The sequence below is a fragment of the Somniosus microcephalus genome, chromosome 5 (genome assembly GCF_052327205.1).
Source record: "Somniosus microcephalus isolate GS21.2 chromosome 5, FLI_Smic_1.0, whole genome shotgun sequence".
NCBI lineage: Eukaryota > Metazoa > Chordata > Chondrichthyes > Squaliformes > Somniosidae > Somniosus > Somniosus microcephalus.
In genome coordinates this window covers 74,743,142-74,760,404 of record NC_140991.1, presented here as the reverse complement: position 1 = coordinate 74,760,404, position 17,263 = coordinate 74,743,142, and the positions used below count along the sequence as shown (strand labels likewise).

The window sequence follows — 17,263 nt, the reverse complement described above, 5'->3', positions numbered from 1 at the left end:
TGTACTGGCAGGATGAGAAACAGCTGCCATGTGGGAAAGAGAAAAAAAAAGGAAAGGGGGGGGGAAAGGGAAGACCCAAAACAAAGGGGTGGAAAAGAAATATATAAGTAAAAATGTAATAGGGGCCGAGGTTATGATCTGAAATTGTTGAACTCGATATTGAGTCCGGAAGGCTGCAAAGTGCCTAATTGGAAGATGAGGTGCTGTTCCTCGAGTTTACGTTAAGCTTCCGTGGAACAATGCAAGAGGCCAAGGACGGTGAGGTCCGAGTGGGAATGGAGCGGTGAATTAAAATGACAGGCGACCGGAAGCTCGGGGCCACCCTTACCGACTGAACGGAGGTGTTCTGCAAAACGGTCACCCAATCTGCGTTTGGTCTCCCCAGTGTAGAGGAGACCGCATCGTGAGCAGCGATGAACATACATTGGTTCTGTCTTCACAAAGGAGGACACAAATAACCTACCAGAGATGTCGGGGAACATAGGGTCTAATGAGAGGGAGGAACTGAATGAAACCAGTATTTTTTAAGGGAAATGGTGTTAGGGAAATTGACGGGATTGAAGGACGATAATTCCCCAGGGCCTAGATGCAGGAAGGATGTTCCCGATGGCGGGGGAGTCCAGAACCAGGGGTCACCGTCTAAGGATAAGGTGTAAGCCATTTAAGACTAAGATGAGGAGGAATTTCTTCACCCAGAGAGTAGAGGCCAATTCATGCAATATATTCAAGAAGGAGTTAGATATATTTCTTAAAGCTAAAGGGATCAAGGGATATGGGGAGAAAGCAGGGACAGGGTACTGAATTTGGATGATCAGCCATGATCTCATTGAATGGCGGAGCAGACTCGAGGGGCCGAATGGCCTACTCCTGCTCCTATCTTCTATGTTTCTAACCAAAATCTATAAATTTGGGGAGAGAGTTCTGGATTTCCACTATCCTTTGTGCTTTATGTTATGTTAAGCTTGTATAGAACCTTGGTTAGACCACACTTGATGTGCTGTGAACAGTTCTGGTCTCCACATTATAAAAAGGATATAAAGGCACAGAAGAAGGTACAAAAAAGATTTACTAGAATGATACCAGAACTGAGAGGTTATGCCTATCAGGAAAGATTGAACAGGCTGGGGCTTTTTTCTTTAGAAAACAGAAGACTGAGGGGTGACCTGATAAAGGTTTCAAGATTATGCAAGGGTTTGACGTAGAGAACTACAGCCACAGTACAGATCCTGGGGAATTGACATTCTGCCAGTTAGAGTGCATACCCATTATCCTACCTGCTAACCAATTCCCTATCCAAGCCAATAGCTTGCCTCCAATTCCACGTTCTCTCATTTTTGTTAATAGTCTCTTATGTGGAACCTTGTCGAATGTCTTCTGGAAATCCATATAAATAACATCCATAGATACTCCCTTATCTACCACGTTAGTTACCTCCAAGAAATTCCACCAGGTTCATTAGACTTACCCTTTACAAATCTATGCGGGCTCAGTCACTCTGTCCCTAATAACAGATTCGAGTAACTTCCCCGCAACTATTAGACTAATCGGCCTATAACTTCCTAGTTTATCTCTCTTACCCTTCTTAAATAGTGGAGTGACATTGGCAGTGTTAATTATGCAGCAAAACCGGGTTCTCCCATTTTTCATTAAAAAAGGAATCTCCTCCTCTTCAAAGATTGTTATCAGTGTAACTCAAAACATGAGATTTACTCTTTATTTCTGTAGAACCTATTCCTCAGTTGTATAAACATCTACATATTTTTTCTAAACCAAAATTTTCCTGCCTAAAGTAATCTGTCCATGGCAATCAATGCCCTCTGTACAAATACAAAGCCCTTCAGATGAAAAAAGTTCTCCTTGATATTTTTCCAAGGAATACAATTTGTTCTGTACAAAATATTTTGGTTTTTGGACAAAGCACCACAGAGGAGGAAAAACATGTCCTCTAATGAATCTCAAGAATTGCAGTAGCCAAAGTTTAAAGTCACAGCATCTTGCATTAATGGGCGAAAGGCACAGATCCACTCTAACCACTGATGTAAGTGGCTGGTCCTCCACCATTCTTTATTGGCCAGTCTGGTGTCTGATATGAATAGAAACCCATCAGCGGGGGTGAAATTGGGTATAGCCCCGCTTGGGGCACTAGAATTGGCGGTGCGCAAATTCTATCGCCAGGCGCAACTTATCGCCACCTCGAGCGATATTGGGTTGCATCGCCCCTAAAGGTGATTGCGGCGTAAAATCAGGCACTGCACGGGACTCCTAAGGCGCTAACCTGGCGGCACTACTCAATATCTGGGCGGCCGGGCGCAGCGCAGGTGCTGTCAATAATCGATGACCACGAGACATGCTGGCGCCAGCCAGCTCTTAAAGGGGCGGGTCATTTAGGATCAGCAGCCACACTCATCGCCCTGTAGGCCTCAAAATCGGCGCTGTGCATTCTGTGGCGTTACAAACTTTGACCAGATGGAGAGGGTGAGGCAGAGAGCGGAGCGCTTTACCGATGGGGCATTGGATGCTTTGGTTGGCGCAGTGGAGCGCCGGCGAGCTGTGCTGTACCCTGACAATGGCAGGAGGCCTCATCAGAACGAGTACCACAGAGCTTGGAGGGAAGTTTCGCAAATAGTCAAATCCAGCAGTGTGGCGCCCAGGACTCCTGTGCAATGCAGGAAGAAGTTCAACGATCTCACTCGGGTCGTTAGGGTGAGTAGCTTTTTGGCAATCTTCTTCATCCCTCCATCTGCACCTGACTTTATGGCCAGAGGGTGCGCGATGCCCCAATGGCCATCTATCAGCCAGCACCCATGGCCCTTTCTGGGAACGCACACGCACATTCAAATCAGGGCATACTGTAAGGGCTGTTCCACCATGGGGGGCATGAGATGAAAACTCAGGGCATACTGTAAGGGCTGTTACACCATGGGGGGCATGAGATGACCACTCAGGGCATACTGTCAGGGCTGTTCCACCGTGGCCTTCGAGACACACGACAACGCAAAATCGTCGAGCAGAAACTGATAGCCAAGTTCCGCACCCATGAGGACGGCCTCAACCGAGATCTTGGGTTCATGTCACGCTACATGTAACCCCACCTGATGCAGGGTCATCCAGACTTGAGCGACATTGGCTTGTTCTCTCTACACAGATGCGGCCGGACCTGCTGTGATTTCCAGCCAAAAAAAATGTTTTTTGTCTTTTTTTTGTTTTTCATACAGACCCCAGCATCTGCAATATTTGACCCCTTGTGACCCCACCTCATTGTTCTTTGATGTAATGTTTCCCCGACTGACCTGTTTGGACACCATTCGCACCTTTGACTGCTGTGATTATCTCTCTGCCGAGGTGTGATAAATGGCAGTTGGAAAGGTTACCTGTAAACATCTGACATGATTCTCTGACTATATAAGCTGTGTCTTTATGCATTTCTCCACTTCACCTGAAGAAGGAGCAGCGCTCCGAAAGCTTGTGATTTCAAATAAAGCTGTTGGACTATAACCTGGTGTTGTGTGACTTCTTACATTTGTCCACCCCAGTCCAACTCCGGCATCTCCACACCATGGCTACTATCGACACCACAAACTGCCGGCTCAAAGTGGAGAGGATCTCCAAGAAGATCGCGCATATCGACACAGACATCAAGTTTCTACAGAGATGCAAGAAAGCAGACAAGATCCCGAAAGGACTACAGATCACTAACCCACTCAAGTCGACCTACAACACAGTCTACGCTGAGAGACTCTGCCGTCGTACCTCTCGCACACTCCTCAACCATCTCGTACACCAGCTCTACAGCAGACGCCGCAACCTTGAAACCGAGATGGAGCCCATGTTCTCAGCCTGTGCTCAGGACGCAGCAGACCAGCTATGAGACACCGCCAAACAAACAAGGCAACGGAACTACACTGCCTACATGCACACCAAGAACAGGAAGCTTGAGAAACTTGGCATCACCAGCAGCAGCAACCAAGCCTCCCCCGGTACCACGGTTGAAACCACAGGGAAATCCATCGTCAACCTGTCCGACCACACCCTTCAACCAGACGAAATTGAAGTTCTCAGCCGAGGGCTCAATTTCTGCCCCACCACCAAAATGGACCCCATCGGTCTCGCGGCAGACACAGAGGAATTCATCAGGAGAATGAGGCTCCGGGAATTCTTCCACAAATCCCAAGATGTCAGCAGCGAACCCAATGAGACAATCAATGATCCGGAACAGCAGACAGAGGGATCCGCAGTGCAGCAACCGAAGAAGAAAGAGTCAAATTGGACCCCTCTGGAGGGTCGCTGCCCTAAGCTTGACATGTATGCTCAAGCTGTCAGGAGATGCATCAACGCCAGATTCATCAGCCGCACTCACAAGACAGTCCAGAATGTCACCCGAGCACAACGCAACGCCATCCACGCTCTCAAGACCAACCGCAACATCGTCATCAAACCAGCAGACAAAGGAGGTGCCATCGTCATACAGAACAGAACGGACTATTGCAAAGAAGTATACCGACAACTGGACAACCAGGAACACTACAGACAGTTACCCGCAGATCCGACCAAAGAACACACCCGCCAACTCAACAGACTGATCAAAACCTTCGATCCAGACCTTCAAAGCATCCTACATGCTCTCATCCCACGTACTCCCCGCGTGGGAGACTTCTACTGCCTCCCAAAGATACACAAAGCCAACACACCTGGACGTCCTATCGCATCAGGCAACGGAACCCTGTGTGAGAACCTCTCTGGATATGTCGAGGGCATCCTGAAACCCATCGTACAGGGAACCCCCAGCTTCTGTCGCGACACTACAGACTTCTTACAGAAGCTCAGCACCCACGGACCAGTTGAACCAGGAACACTCCTCGCCACGATGGACGTCTCGGCACTCTACACCAGTATCCCCCACGATGACGGCATCGCTGCGACAGCCTCAGTACTCAACACCAACAACAGCCAATCTCCAGACGCCATCCTACAACTCATCCGCTTCATCCTTGACCACAATGTCTTCACCTTCGACAACCAGTTCTTTACCCAAACACACGGAACAGCCATGGGGACCAAATTCGCACCCCAATACACAAACATCTTCATGCACAAGTTCGAGCAAGACTTCTTCGCTGCACAGGATCTCCAACCAACGCTATACACCAGATACATCGACGACATTTTCTTCCTATGGACCCACGGCGAAGAATCACTGAAAAGACTACACGATAACATCAACAAGTTCCATCCCACCATCAAACTCACCATGGACTACTCCTCAGAATCAGTCTCATTCCTGGACACACGAATCTCCATCAAAGACGGACACCTCAGCACTTCACTCTACCGCAAGCCCACGGACAACCTCACGATGCTTCACTTCTCCAGCTTCCACCCTAACCACGTTAAAGAAGCCATCCCCTATGGACAAGCCCTGCGAATACACAGGATCTGCTCAGACGAGGAGGAACGCGATGGACACCTACAGACACTGAAAGATGCCCTTGTAAGAACGGGATATGACGCTCGACTCGTCGATCGACAGTTCCGACGGGCCACAGCGAAAAATCGCATAGACCTCCTCAGAAGACAAACACGGGACACAACCAACAGAGTACCCTTCGTCGTCCAGTACTTCCCCGGAGCGGAGAAACGACGCCATGTTCTTCGCAGCCTTCAACATGTCATCGATGACGACGAACACCTCGCTAAGGCCATCCCCACGCCTCCACTACTCGCTTTCAAACAGCCGCCTAACCTCAAACAGACCATCGTTCGCAGCAAATTACCCAGCTTTCAGGAGAACAGCGACCACGACACCACACAACCCTGCCACAGCAACCTCTGCAAGACATGCCAGATCATCAACACAGATACCATCATCACACGTGAGGACACCACCCACCAGGTACATGGTACATACTCATGTGACTCGGCCAACGTTGTCTACCTCATACGTTGCAGGAAAGGATGCCCCGGAGCATGGTACATCGGCGAGACCATGCAGACACTGCGACAACGGATGAACGGACACCGCGCAACAATCACCAGGCAGGAGTGTTCCCTCCCAGTCGGGGAACACTTCAGCAGTCAAGGACATTCAGCCTCCGATCTTCGGGTAAGCATTCTCCAAGGTGGCCTTCGAGACACACGACAACGCAAAATCGTCGAGCAGAAACTGATAGCCAAGTTCCACACCCATGAGGACGGCCTCAACCGAGATCTTGGGTTCACGTCACGCTACATGTAACCCCACCTGATGCAGGGTCATCCAGACTCGAGCGACATTGGCTTGTTCTCTCTACACAGATGCGGCCGGACCTGCTGTGATTTCCAGCCAAAAAAAATGTTTTTGTCTTTTTTTGTTTTTCATACAGACCCCAGCATCTGCAATATTTGACCCCTTGTGACCCCACCTCATTGTTCTTTGATGTAATGTTTCCCCGACTGACCTGTTTGGACACCATTCGCACCTTTGACTGCTGTGATTATCTCTCTGCCGAGGTGTGATAAATGGCAGTTGGAAAGGTTACCTGTAAACATCTGACATGATTCTCTGACTATATAAGCTGTGTCTTTATGCATTTCTCCACTTCACCTGAAGAAGGAGCAGCGCTCCGAAAGCTTGTGATTTCAAATAAAGCTGTTGAACTATAACCTGGTGTTGTGTGACTTCTTACATTATTCCACCATGGGGGGCATGAGATGACAACTCAGGGCAGCATGTTTCATCACTTCCCGTCCTTTCTCCTGCAGGCCAAGCTGGCCAGGAACCGGAGGGAACAGATTCGTACCGGAGGAGGCCCTCCTCAGCTGCAGACACTGACGGACTTGGAGGAAAGAGTCCACCAGATTGTTGGAGGCCGGATGAGTGGTCCTGTCACCACTGGAGCTGCCGACCCCATTGTGCACAGCGATGGTAAGGTCATCACCTTTTTGAACTGTCTCCTTCCACTTGTTCCTCCCACCAGCATGCTTTTTCACTCTGGACCCATGTCAGAGCATTGCAGCACTCTTGCATCCCTTGCTGCCACCCTGTCCTTTCGCTAAAGCCACTCTTCAACCTCCCTGCTTTCAGATGCTGCATCACCAGCTCGGGAGCCAGGCCATCAAGCTGCCAGGGACACTGACTCCGGAGGCGACGAGCAGGAGGAAGCCGGACCATCCGTACCACCCTCAGGCGAGCCAGCCCATCTGCAGACTGGGGATAGTGCTTCCCTGGAGGGGAGTGGGGGGGATGGCTCTGAGGAGGAACCAGTTGCAGGAACCAGCGGGCTCCAGCAACGCAAGGGGGGTAGGGAAGCTCGGGAGCCATCTCCCCGGAGGGCGAGTCAGGCCACGGTGACTGCTGCGCAGGAGAGGTGCGTTCCCTCGCAGAAATGAGCGCCCAGGCTCGGCTCAGGCACACTGAGCTGATGGCTGCAGTGGCAAGGATGCCTGAATCCATCGAGACCTGGCAAGGAGTGTGCAAGACTTTGGGGCAGCACAGGCGAGGAGTGTACAAGACTTCGGGGCAGCACAGGAAAGGAGTGCCCAGGGCTTTGGGGCAGCACAGGAAAGGAGTGCCCAGGGCTTCGGTACATCACTGGAAAGGACTGTCCAGGGCTTCGGTACATCACTGGAAAGGACTGTCCAGGGCTTGACCGAAGCACTGGAAAGGACTGTCCAGGGCTTCACCGAAGCACTGGCACCTGCCACGCAAGTGCTGAGTGCTGCCACGCAGTCACTCGCTGGCCTCATGCAGAGGCAGATTGAGGCCACGCAAGCACTGACTGCTGCCACCCTCGATGGATCAGGCAGGATTACCTGGGGCCCTTGCAGCACCACAGCAGGCCAGCAATCTGTGGACCAGCCGATTGGTTCGCATGCTGCGGTGTTGCTCCGTCAGAGTGCCAGTGTGTCGGCCGACCACGGAGCTGGTGTCCGCTCTCAGGATGTCAGCATTCCTGATGCCACCGCTGACACGTTTCCACTGCAGCTGCCATCACCTGCAGGACAGACTGCTCCCACCCATGCCCAGTTGGAGCAGTCAGCATCCGGACCCTCCAAGCCCAGAGTCCGTCCAGGCCGTCTCTCAGGGGCATCTGCGCTTTCAGACAAGTCAGCAGGCATCCCCCAGCCTTCATGCAGCCACTGGGGTCCCATTACGGAGGAGCTGCAGGGAGGGAAGGGGCCGTTCTCGCAAGAGAAGTAGATCACCATCAAAGGGGAAAGAGTAGAAGGTGCTGCTGAGACATCTTATTTCTAGAAATCAAGGCCGTGGATGCTGGTCTGAATGTTAGTAATGTTTTGGATAGTCTCCCGGGTGTGCGAGTCACTTATGTGTTAGTTTGTTAGTTAAGCTTTCTGGTGCCATTGCTTTGCCATGTTGGAAGGAAGCACATTTTTCAAAATAAACAAATTATTTTATTGACATTGGTCATGTCTGCTATTTACATTCATACTGGCCTTCATAGGCTTTAGGTTATCCGAATGGTTCCATTCCTGGTCTTCGATTGGCACCAAGCATTCCGTGAGAGGGGCCTAGAACCGACTCCTTATCAGCCTCTGACAGACGGCCCTTCCAGTTTCTGGGACCCTCCCGTCTTGGTCCTCCTCCTCCTCCTCCTGCTCCTCCTCCTGCTCCTCCTCCTCCTCTGCTGGTCCTTCAATGTCTGCTGGCATTGGCTGGGTGCGCAGGGTGGCGAGGTTATGGAGCATGCAGCAGACAACGACGAAGTGGGAGACTCGCTCTGGTGAGTACTGCAAGGCGCCTCCCGAATGGTCCAAACAGCGGAACCGCTGCTTCAGCACGCCGATTGTGTGCTCCACAATGTTCCTCGTCGCCTGATGGCTGACGTTGTAGTGCTCTTCTGCAGGGGTGCTTGGCGAACGAAGCGGGGTCATCAGCCATGGGCACAGAGGATAGCCCTTGTCACCGAGAAGCCAGCCTTCTGGGTGAGCCGGTGCCTCGAAAAGGTCTGCTACTGAAGTCTGCCGCAGGATGAATGCGTCGTGGCTGCTGCCTGGGAACTGAGCATTGACCGCGAGGATCAACTGCCGGTGGTCACAGACCAGCTGCACATTCAAGGAGTGGAACCCCTTGCGGTTGCGGAAGTCCTCAGGATTCAAAACAGGCGCCCGCAAAGCCACGTGTGTGCAGCCAATGGCGCCCTGCACCATGGGGAAGTCCACTATTGCCGTGAAGCCCTCTGCGCGCTCCCACTGCTTCTCCGGTGTCAGTGAAGGAGATGTACTGCCGCCGCCTTTTAACCAGGGCATCTGTTACTTGCTGGATGCAGCTATGCATCGCAAACTGGGAGATGTTGGCAATGTCCCCAGTTGCTGCCTGAAAGGAGCCGGTCGCATAGAAATTCAGTGCTACTGTAATCTTGACAGCCACCGACAGAGAGGTCCTGCACCTTATCTGCGGCTGAAGATCTGCCTGAAGCAGGTGGTACAGCTCAGTCACCACCTCCTTTCTGAATCGCAGCCTCCTGAGACACTGCTCCTCCGACATGTTGAGGTAAGAGAACTGCTGCCTGAATACCCTGGCAGCGTAAGGCCTGGTGTGGCGACATCTGTTGGCCCTCCTCCGTCTGGCCATTCCTGGCCCTCTCTGCCTCCGTCTTTGTGCCCTTTCCAGATGGTTGAGCAGCAGGACGTTCCCCTCCAAAGCAGCCCCCATAATAATAGGTAACAAGAAATTATACAGGGTGTAAAGGCTCACCAGCAGCAGGGTGATGGGCTGAAGACTGAAGGTCCTCTGGCAGCGCTGGGTCACTAGTGATATGGCTCTCAGAGTGCAACTCTGCAACTCTGTGAAAATCTCAAAGAAGTTGTGTTCCCAAAATGGCTGCTGCTTTTATACCAGTGCAGTCCCCTTTAAAGAGCGCCCCCCTAAGCCCGAGAGCTACTGGGGAACGTTCCAGTAAGCTGTCCTTATTAGCGCCAGGCAGAACGAAGGGGCACACCACTGAATTTCCGGTCCGGGGCGCCAAAAAGGCGTTGCCCACTGAAATGACGTCATGATCTGCCTGCGCCCGCGAGCAGGCGCTAAGATTTAGCGCCGGCGCTAAAACCCACTCAATATGGCAAGAGGCGCTGGGTTCACTGCGCCTGACCGAAAATTGGCTAACGCCCCACTTCTCGGCCTCTTTAGGCGCTAATCGCTGGCGCTACCAACCGAATTTCTCCCAGCATGTTTTAGCATCTCCGAACCAATCCACCAATAAATCCACATAGGCAGGTTCTGTCTCTCCACAGGGATACACCCCATTTACCAAATGCGAAGACCTCAGTTGCAGTTTAACAGAGCCAAGGCATAGGGGGGGAGAAATTCGGTTGTTAGCGCCACCGATTAACGCTTAAAGAGGCTGAGAAGTGGGGCGTTAGCCAATTTCTGGGCGGGCGCAAGGCCGCCCCATATTGAGCATGCATTTAGCGCCGGCGCTAAATCTTAGCGCCCACTCATGGGCGCAGGCTGATTATGATGTCATTTGAGTGTGCAACGCCTTTTGGGTGCCCCGGACCGGAAATTCAGTGGCGCCCCCCTCCGTAATAGTGACAGCTTACCTGGGCCTTACCAAGTCACTCTCGGGCTGGAGGAGCGTTATTTAAAGGGGACTGGTGTGGTTTAAAAGCGGCAGCCATTTTTGGAGCACAACTTCCTCGAGAGCTAAAAAGAGTTGCTGAGCTGCACACTGAGAGCCATTTGACCACTGAGCCAGCGCAGGCAGACGATCTTCAGCCTTCTGACCATCACCTTGCTGTTGGTGAGCCTTGACAACGGGGAACCTTCCTGTGGGCACTTATTATGGGGGCTGCATTGGAGGGGAATGTCCTGCTGCTGAATCATCTGGAAAGGGCACTGAGACGCTGGGAGAGGGGGGCGGGCATGGCCAGACGGAGGAGGGCCAACAGACGTCGCCACAGCAGACCTTATACTGGCAGGGTTTTCCGACAGCAGTTTTCCTACATGAACATGCCGGAGGAGCAGTGTGTCAGAAGGCTACGATTTAGAAAGGAGGTGGTGACTGAGCTGTGCCAGCTGCTTCAGCCAGATCTGCAGCCTCAGATAAGGTGCAGGACATCTCTGTCGGTGGCTGAGAAGATGCCTGCTGGCCTGAACTTCTACGCGAGCGGCTCTTCTCAGGCGGCGCGTCAGAGGCTGATCAGAAGTAGCTTCTAGGCCCCTCTCACGGAATGCTTGCTACCATTCCAAGAACAGGAATGGAACCGGTCTGATACCCCCAAGCCTGTGAAGGGCAAGATGCATGTAAATATAAGGCATGGCCATTGTAAATGAAGAAAGTGTTTCATTACACAAAATGTGGTTCCCTCAAACATGAGAAAGCTATGGCAACAGAAAGCAAAACTAATACACTGACACATAACTGCCTCTCACACCCGGGAGACTGTCCAAAACATAAATCACATTCCGACCATCTTCCTTGGCCTTGATTCCACTGCGCCAACCAAAGCATCCAATGCCCCATCAGTGAGGCGTTCCGCCCGCTGCCTCACCCTTTCCATGTCTTGCTAGGCTGGTGCGCCACAGGTAGGCTCCCACCGCTTTGAAGGCCTACAAGGCAGTGAGTGTGTCTGGTGATGCCAATTGACCTGCCCCTTTAAGAGCTGGCCGGCGCCAGTGTGTCTCAGGGAAAGTGATTATTGACAGCACTCTCGCTGTGCCCCGCCGCCGCAAAATTGGGTTGCGCCGCCGGGTTAGCGCCTTAAGAGTAGCGTGCAGCGCCTGATTTAGCGCCGCAATCACCTTTAGGGGCAATGCAACCCAATATCGCGCTAGGTGGAGCTAAATTGCGCCTGGCGCTAAACTTTGCGCGTCGCCAGGAGTAGCGCCCCAAACGCGGCTATACCGAATTTCTAGGCCAGGAACTCCGAAGTATGCACAGGGAGCAGTAATGGAATTTAACAAACTGCACAGACTAGGAGCAGAGAATACTGATGAGCTTCCTGCTGAATCCCCTTCCAGAGTACATAAGTGACAGATTGGTCAGAGGAAGCCTTTCTGTCGCATTCCTTCAGAATTCTGAAGCATGATGGGCATTTGTCTTGTATGCCATAAGCTTGGTCTGTTTTAAGAATGTCCAAAGTGCCATGTGTTGCTTCTTAGCACAGTCTTGAAGGACAATGTCCAGATGGAAGTTGTCATCTAGCTTGGCTCCCAGATGCTAATAAGAATCAATAATTGGGACAGACAATTGTTAATTCTTATTGATATGTGGGGGCTATTTATTTTTTATACTTTAATTATTACCTTTGCATCCCTTCTTGAAGTACAAAAAGCCACAATGCCATACTTAGAGGCATCCATCTCCATATCTCATCGATTAACCTAATGTTCAACATGATCAGTAGAGCACAGTAGTTCCTTCAGTAAGTCCATCAACAAGAAAATATCTGTGAAATGGAGCACTGCAGTTCTTTCAGAAATACCCTTTGCTGCCATTGAACACATCATTAATGACAACATTGAATTAGATAGGCGACAATGACAAGTTGCCTCACTCCTCTTTTGAGATGGTTCATTGAGTTTCCTGTGCAAAGACCTTGAAGCCGAGGGTTTTAGATGAACTTTATGCCCTGGTATTTAAATTATAAACAGTAAATCGACTGGTTTGTCAGGCCCCTCAGCTGTGGTATAACAGGGTATTTTGTGGATTGCTCATAAGTTCAGTTTTCTTTACATAGAAACATAGAAACATAGAAGATAGGAGCAGGAGTAGGCTATTCGGCCCTTCGAGCCTGCTCTGCCATTCAATGAGATCATGGCTGATCATCCTAATTCAGTACCCTGTCCCTGCCTTCTCCCCATATCCCTTGATCCCTTTAGCCTTAAGAAATATATCCAACTCTTTCTTGAATATATTTAATGAACTGGCCTCGACCGCCCTCTGTGGCAGAGAATTCCACAGGTTCACCACTCTCTGGGTGAAGAAATTCCTCCTCATTTCAGTCCTAAATGGCTTACCCCTTATCCTTAGACTATGACCCCTGGTTCTGGACTCCCCGGCCATCAGAAACATCCTTCCTGCATCTAGTCTGTCCAGGCCTGACAGAATTTTATAAGTTTCGATGAGATCCCCTCTCAATCTTCTAAACTCCAGTGAGTATAAGCCCAATCGACCCAATCTCTCCTCATACGTCATTCCTGCCATCCCAGGTATCAGCCTGGTGAATCTTCGCTGCACTCCTTCCATGGCAAGAACGTCCTTCCTCAGGTAAGGCGACCAAAACTGCACACAATATTCAAGGTGCGGTCTCACCAAGGCCCTGTACAACTGTAGCAAGACATCCTTGTTCCTGTACTCGAACCCTCTTGCTATGAAGGCCAACATACCATTTGCCTTCTTAACCGCCTGTTGCACCTGCATGCTTACCTTCAGCGACTGGTGCACAAGAACGCCCAGGTCTCTTTGCACTTCCCCTTCTCCCAATCTATTGCCATTCAAATAATAATCTGCCTTCCTGTTTATGAAGTTTTGTTCTTCTAGGCCAGTGGTTGTAAACCTTTTTGAGCAGAACTGTCACAAATTGACAAAACGTAGACTTACTAGGTTGTTGTAGGATTTCTGTTGCTGAATTTCTACTGACTGTTTTTTTTCAAATCTTGGCTTGCAATTTGGCACCACGTACAACCACATGTGGCATTAATATTATTGACCAGCTGATTTTGACTGACCAATTTGATTTAAAAAAATTCAACCCCCTCCAGGCTCTCTCGTCCCACTCCTGGTTTTGTGTCGCTATGCTCCAGGCTATATATCCCATTGTATATTTTCTCTCTCTCTCTCTCTTTCTCTCTCATAGCGAAGACTGTGGCTTCTTATTCTGGGTTCTGTGACTCCATGCTCGAGGTTTTTTCAGTCCCTGATCTACACCCTTGCCCTCCACTCTTCTGATTTTCTCACTTCCTGTGCCTGGTTTTATGAACAAACCAATCAAAATGTGAGGTTCAAATTACTATATTTAGGTACAGCCTGCTGTTATGGTATGGAAGTATTCCTGGTTGCTGCTGAGTGCTGTGAGCACAGACTTTTCTTAACCTTTTTATTCTCATAACTTTTCTTGAATTTTTTTGGTGGATGAAGGAAAGGTGAATAATGGGATCTGGGGACAGGGTGGGCAGATGGACTTGGGTCTATTCGTGTGGAGGATAAACACCAACACAGAAGAATTGGGCTGAACAGCCTGTTTCTGCATTGTAGTTTCTGTAATAGTTTGCTTTGATATTATTGTTTTTCTTTGGTGAAGAAATACAGTTGGTTCATTAATTGTTCAATGAGAGTTGCATTATTTATATGATTTTAAAATCAAGATTTATGATTTTGATGGATATTGGATCTAGCTTCATATAATCTTCTGTCTTGCAGGTTTTATTTACACGGGTGAAGTGGTACACCGTATGTTAACAGCCACCCAGTACATCGCACCACTGATGGCTAACTTTGACCCAAGTGTGTCTAGGAATTCGACGGTCAGATACTTTGACAATGGTAAGTACTAGCTTCATTGAAAGGTGTTGCAGGACAGAGTTGAGTGCAAAAAAAGCCAATTCATATTTTGCTTCCCTAAAATACGACTAGAAATTCCTCTGTCTGTGCCAAATATGAGTAAAGAGCAGGGTTCTTGATTTCTGTAAGTTGTCTAACTCAGATGCTGGAATGCACTCTTTTAATTAGGGGGACTTCTTGGGGTTAGGTTAGATAAATAACTGAACAATCAATCGTAAACACCTATAATGATGGTTCAGAACACTTGCTAAGCTGGTAACAATGCACTGGGGTGAAATCTGCAAATCATTGCTAATGTTACTGTACAGTACTCTTACTGCTTTTTATTCTGATTGGCTTAGCTGATTGTATAAGAAAGCCCAAGAACATCACTATAGGAGTTCCTGTATCATAAAGTCAGGAGTGGGCTGTATATTGATAATGTTACAGTGTTAATTCACAACTCTTCTGATAATGAAGCAGCCCATGCCAGCCTACAGCAGGATCTGGACAAGATCCAAGTTTGGCCTGAGAAGTGGCAGGTAACATTTGTACTACATAAGTACTAGCTAATAGCCATCCCTAATAAGAAATGGCCAACCATCTCCCCTTCAGCTTAAATGGCACCACCATTGCTAAATCCCCACCATCAACATCATGGGGTCACCATTGACCAGAAACTTAATTGGACCAGCCATACCAACACTGTGGCTACAAGAGCAGGACAGAGGCAGGGTATGCTGAGACAATTCTACACCTATTGACCCCTCAAAGACTCTCCATCATCTACACGGCTTAAGTTAGGAATATGATGGAATACACACCACTTAAGATTCAAGAAGCTCCACAAAGAGTACCAGAGTTAAAGAATGAAGCACAGAACATATCAACATTTAAGAATAGGTTAGATAGGTGGTTGGGAAAAAAGGAGGATAAAGGGATATGGGAACAGAGTGGGCAAGTGGGATTAGGATTACTGCTCAGATGGAGGATAAACACAAGCCCAAATTGGTTGGGTTGAAGGGCTCGTTTCTGTGTTGTAATTCTATGTAAGCAATATTTCAACTGCCTTCTCCTCAAAGCATGGTCCCTGCTACCAGACATTTGCCAGTAATTTCCATTTTCCCATCACCCACCTTAACTTTGGTGGAATATCTGCCGAAACCCAGAGAAATGGTGTAAATGGTCGTTTATGCCATTTCTCCAGGGTTTGTTTCAATCTTCCGGCAAAGTTATGGCAAAAGAACAGGGAACCCCGTATAAATTCTACCCTCTGCCTTCAGCTGCAGTCACCTGTGAAAATTGTGAATTTGCCGCCTTTTCCTTCTATAAGTTAAAAAAGTGACATGCTTATACTCATCCAAAATGCTGGAAATGCACCAAACAAATTGCCAAAAATCATTTTTTTCTGGGGAAGCCTGATCTCCCACCCCCTGCCAGGCAACAGTATTGATTAACAGATTAGCTTGAAGGTGCTACACATCCATGTGGTCTAATTTGTACTAATATACATTTATTTGTACGTACAGGTACCACTCTGGTTGTACAGTGGGACAATGTTCACCTACAGGATAACTATGATTTAGGAAGCTTCACCTTCCAGGCCACCCTGCACAATGATGGACGGATTGTCTTTGGTTACAAAGAGGTGAGTTTTTCAGCTACTTTAGATGCTGCAATAACCTAAAGATGTTTCTTAATTTGCTGAAAATACAAAGCAATAATGTTCCTGAGCCAAAGTCTTTCCAATGGGAGGTACTTGATTAACCTCATAAAAGGGCTCCAAAGTCAGGTAAGAATGGAGGAGCAGCTTTTCCATTCACAACCAGTCATTTCGAGATAAATAGATTTGGACAAATTAAGGTTGTAATTTGTTTGTCCTTTATTGACCCTAGGCTTAGATTGCGTTTGTCCTCCAGAATGGGGGGTGGGGAGGCAAATTAAATCTCAACTGATACCCCACTCAGGCCATAATGAAATTAAATTTCAAAGATGCTTTCCGACTCACATTGTGAGCATCCTTTTGCTGTGACATTGTCTGCCTATAAAGGGCATTCCACACTTTGTCATATGTGGGACAGTGATGACAAAGGGATGATAAAGTCAAAATATTAATTGTCTTCTATATTTTCAAGGAAAATCCTGGAGGGGGAAATGAATAAATAAAAAACAGGAGACCGCTACTATAACCGCAACAAAGAATGTCTCATTACTCTTGTACGTTGTGTGATTTTAAACCATTCTGTAATCCAGTTTGAGACATTCTAATGGATTTCTACAAAGTAAGCTGGCATGTCTTCGCCTCTTACTCAACCCAAAGTCTCGAGGAAAAAAATGTTATTTATAAGTAGTTGTCAAAACTGAGATTACAGAAAAATGGAAAATTCTGATTACTTGTATTTTGCATTGAAAATGGCTAATCCATTTTAGCTCTCACCATTTGTGACATTTTTATTAGCAGTATTTCAATCCATTTATTTTATAGAAAGTAGTTATTTACAAAGAGGACTTTGTTCAAATTGAAGAATCAATCATTCACTGATAAGTGTGAGCTGCACACGGCTGATTCTGAAATGGGACTAGATTTATGGATATGTTATAGTTCAGAATTGTAATACTTTTTTACATATGGCCAGAATATTAATACTGCAGTGTTTTCTGAAGATAACTGTAATTGAAATACTGAGGTAGTTTTACACTTTCAGGTGCTTTACATTCTACAAGCAGCTCTGAAGATGCCCTTTCATTCCAATGTAACCACCTGCCATCAGTAAACAGTGAACGGA

General features: G+C 48.4%; 1 protein-coding gene across 1 annotated transcript in view; it reads left to right on the top strand.

Moving 5' to 3' along the window:
- plxdc2b (plexin domain containing 2b) overlaps positions 1–17,263 on the top strand; it is a 615,561-nt gene that overhangs the window by 400,751 nt on the left and 197,547 nt on the right. Inside the window, exons 5-6 of the mRNA XM_085987831.1 lie at positions 14,358–14,480; positions 16,007–16,125. Of these exons, the coding sequence (XP_085843957.1) occupies positions 14,358–14,480; positions 16,007–16,125 (242 nt within the window). The remainder of the gene's footprint in view (positions 1–14,357; positions 14,481–16,006; positions 16,126–17,263) is intronic.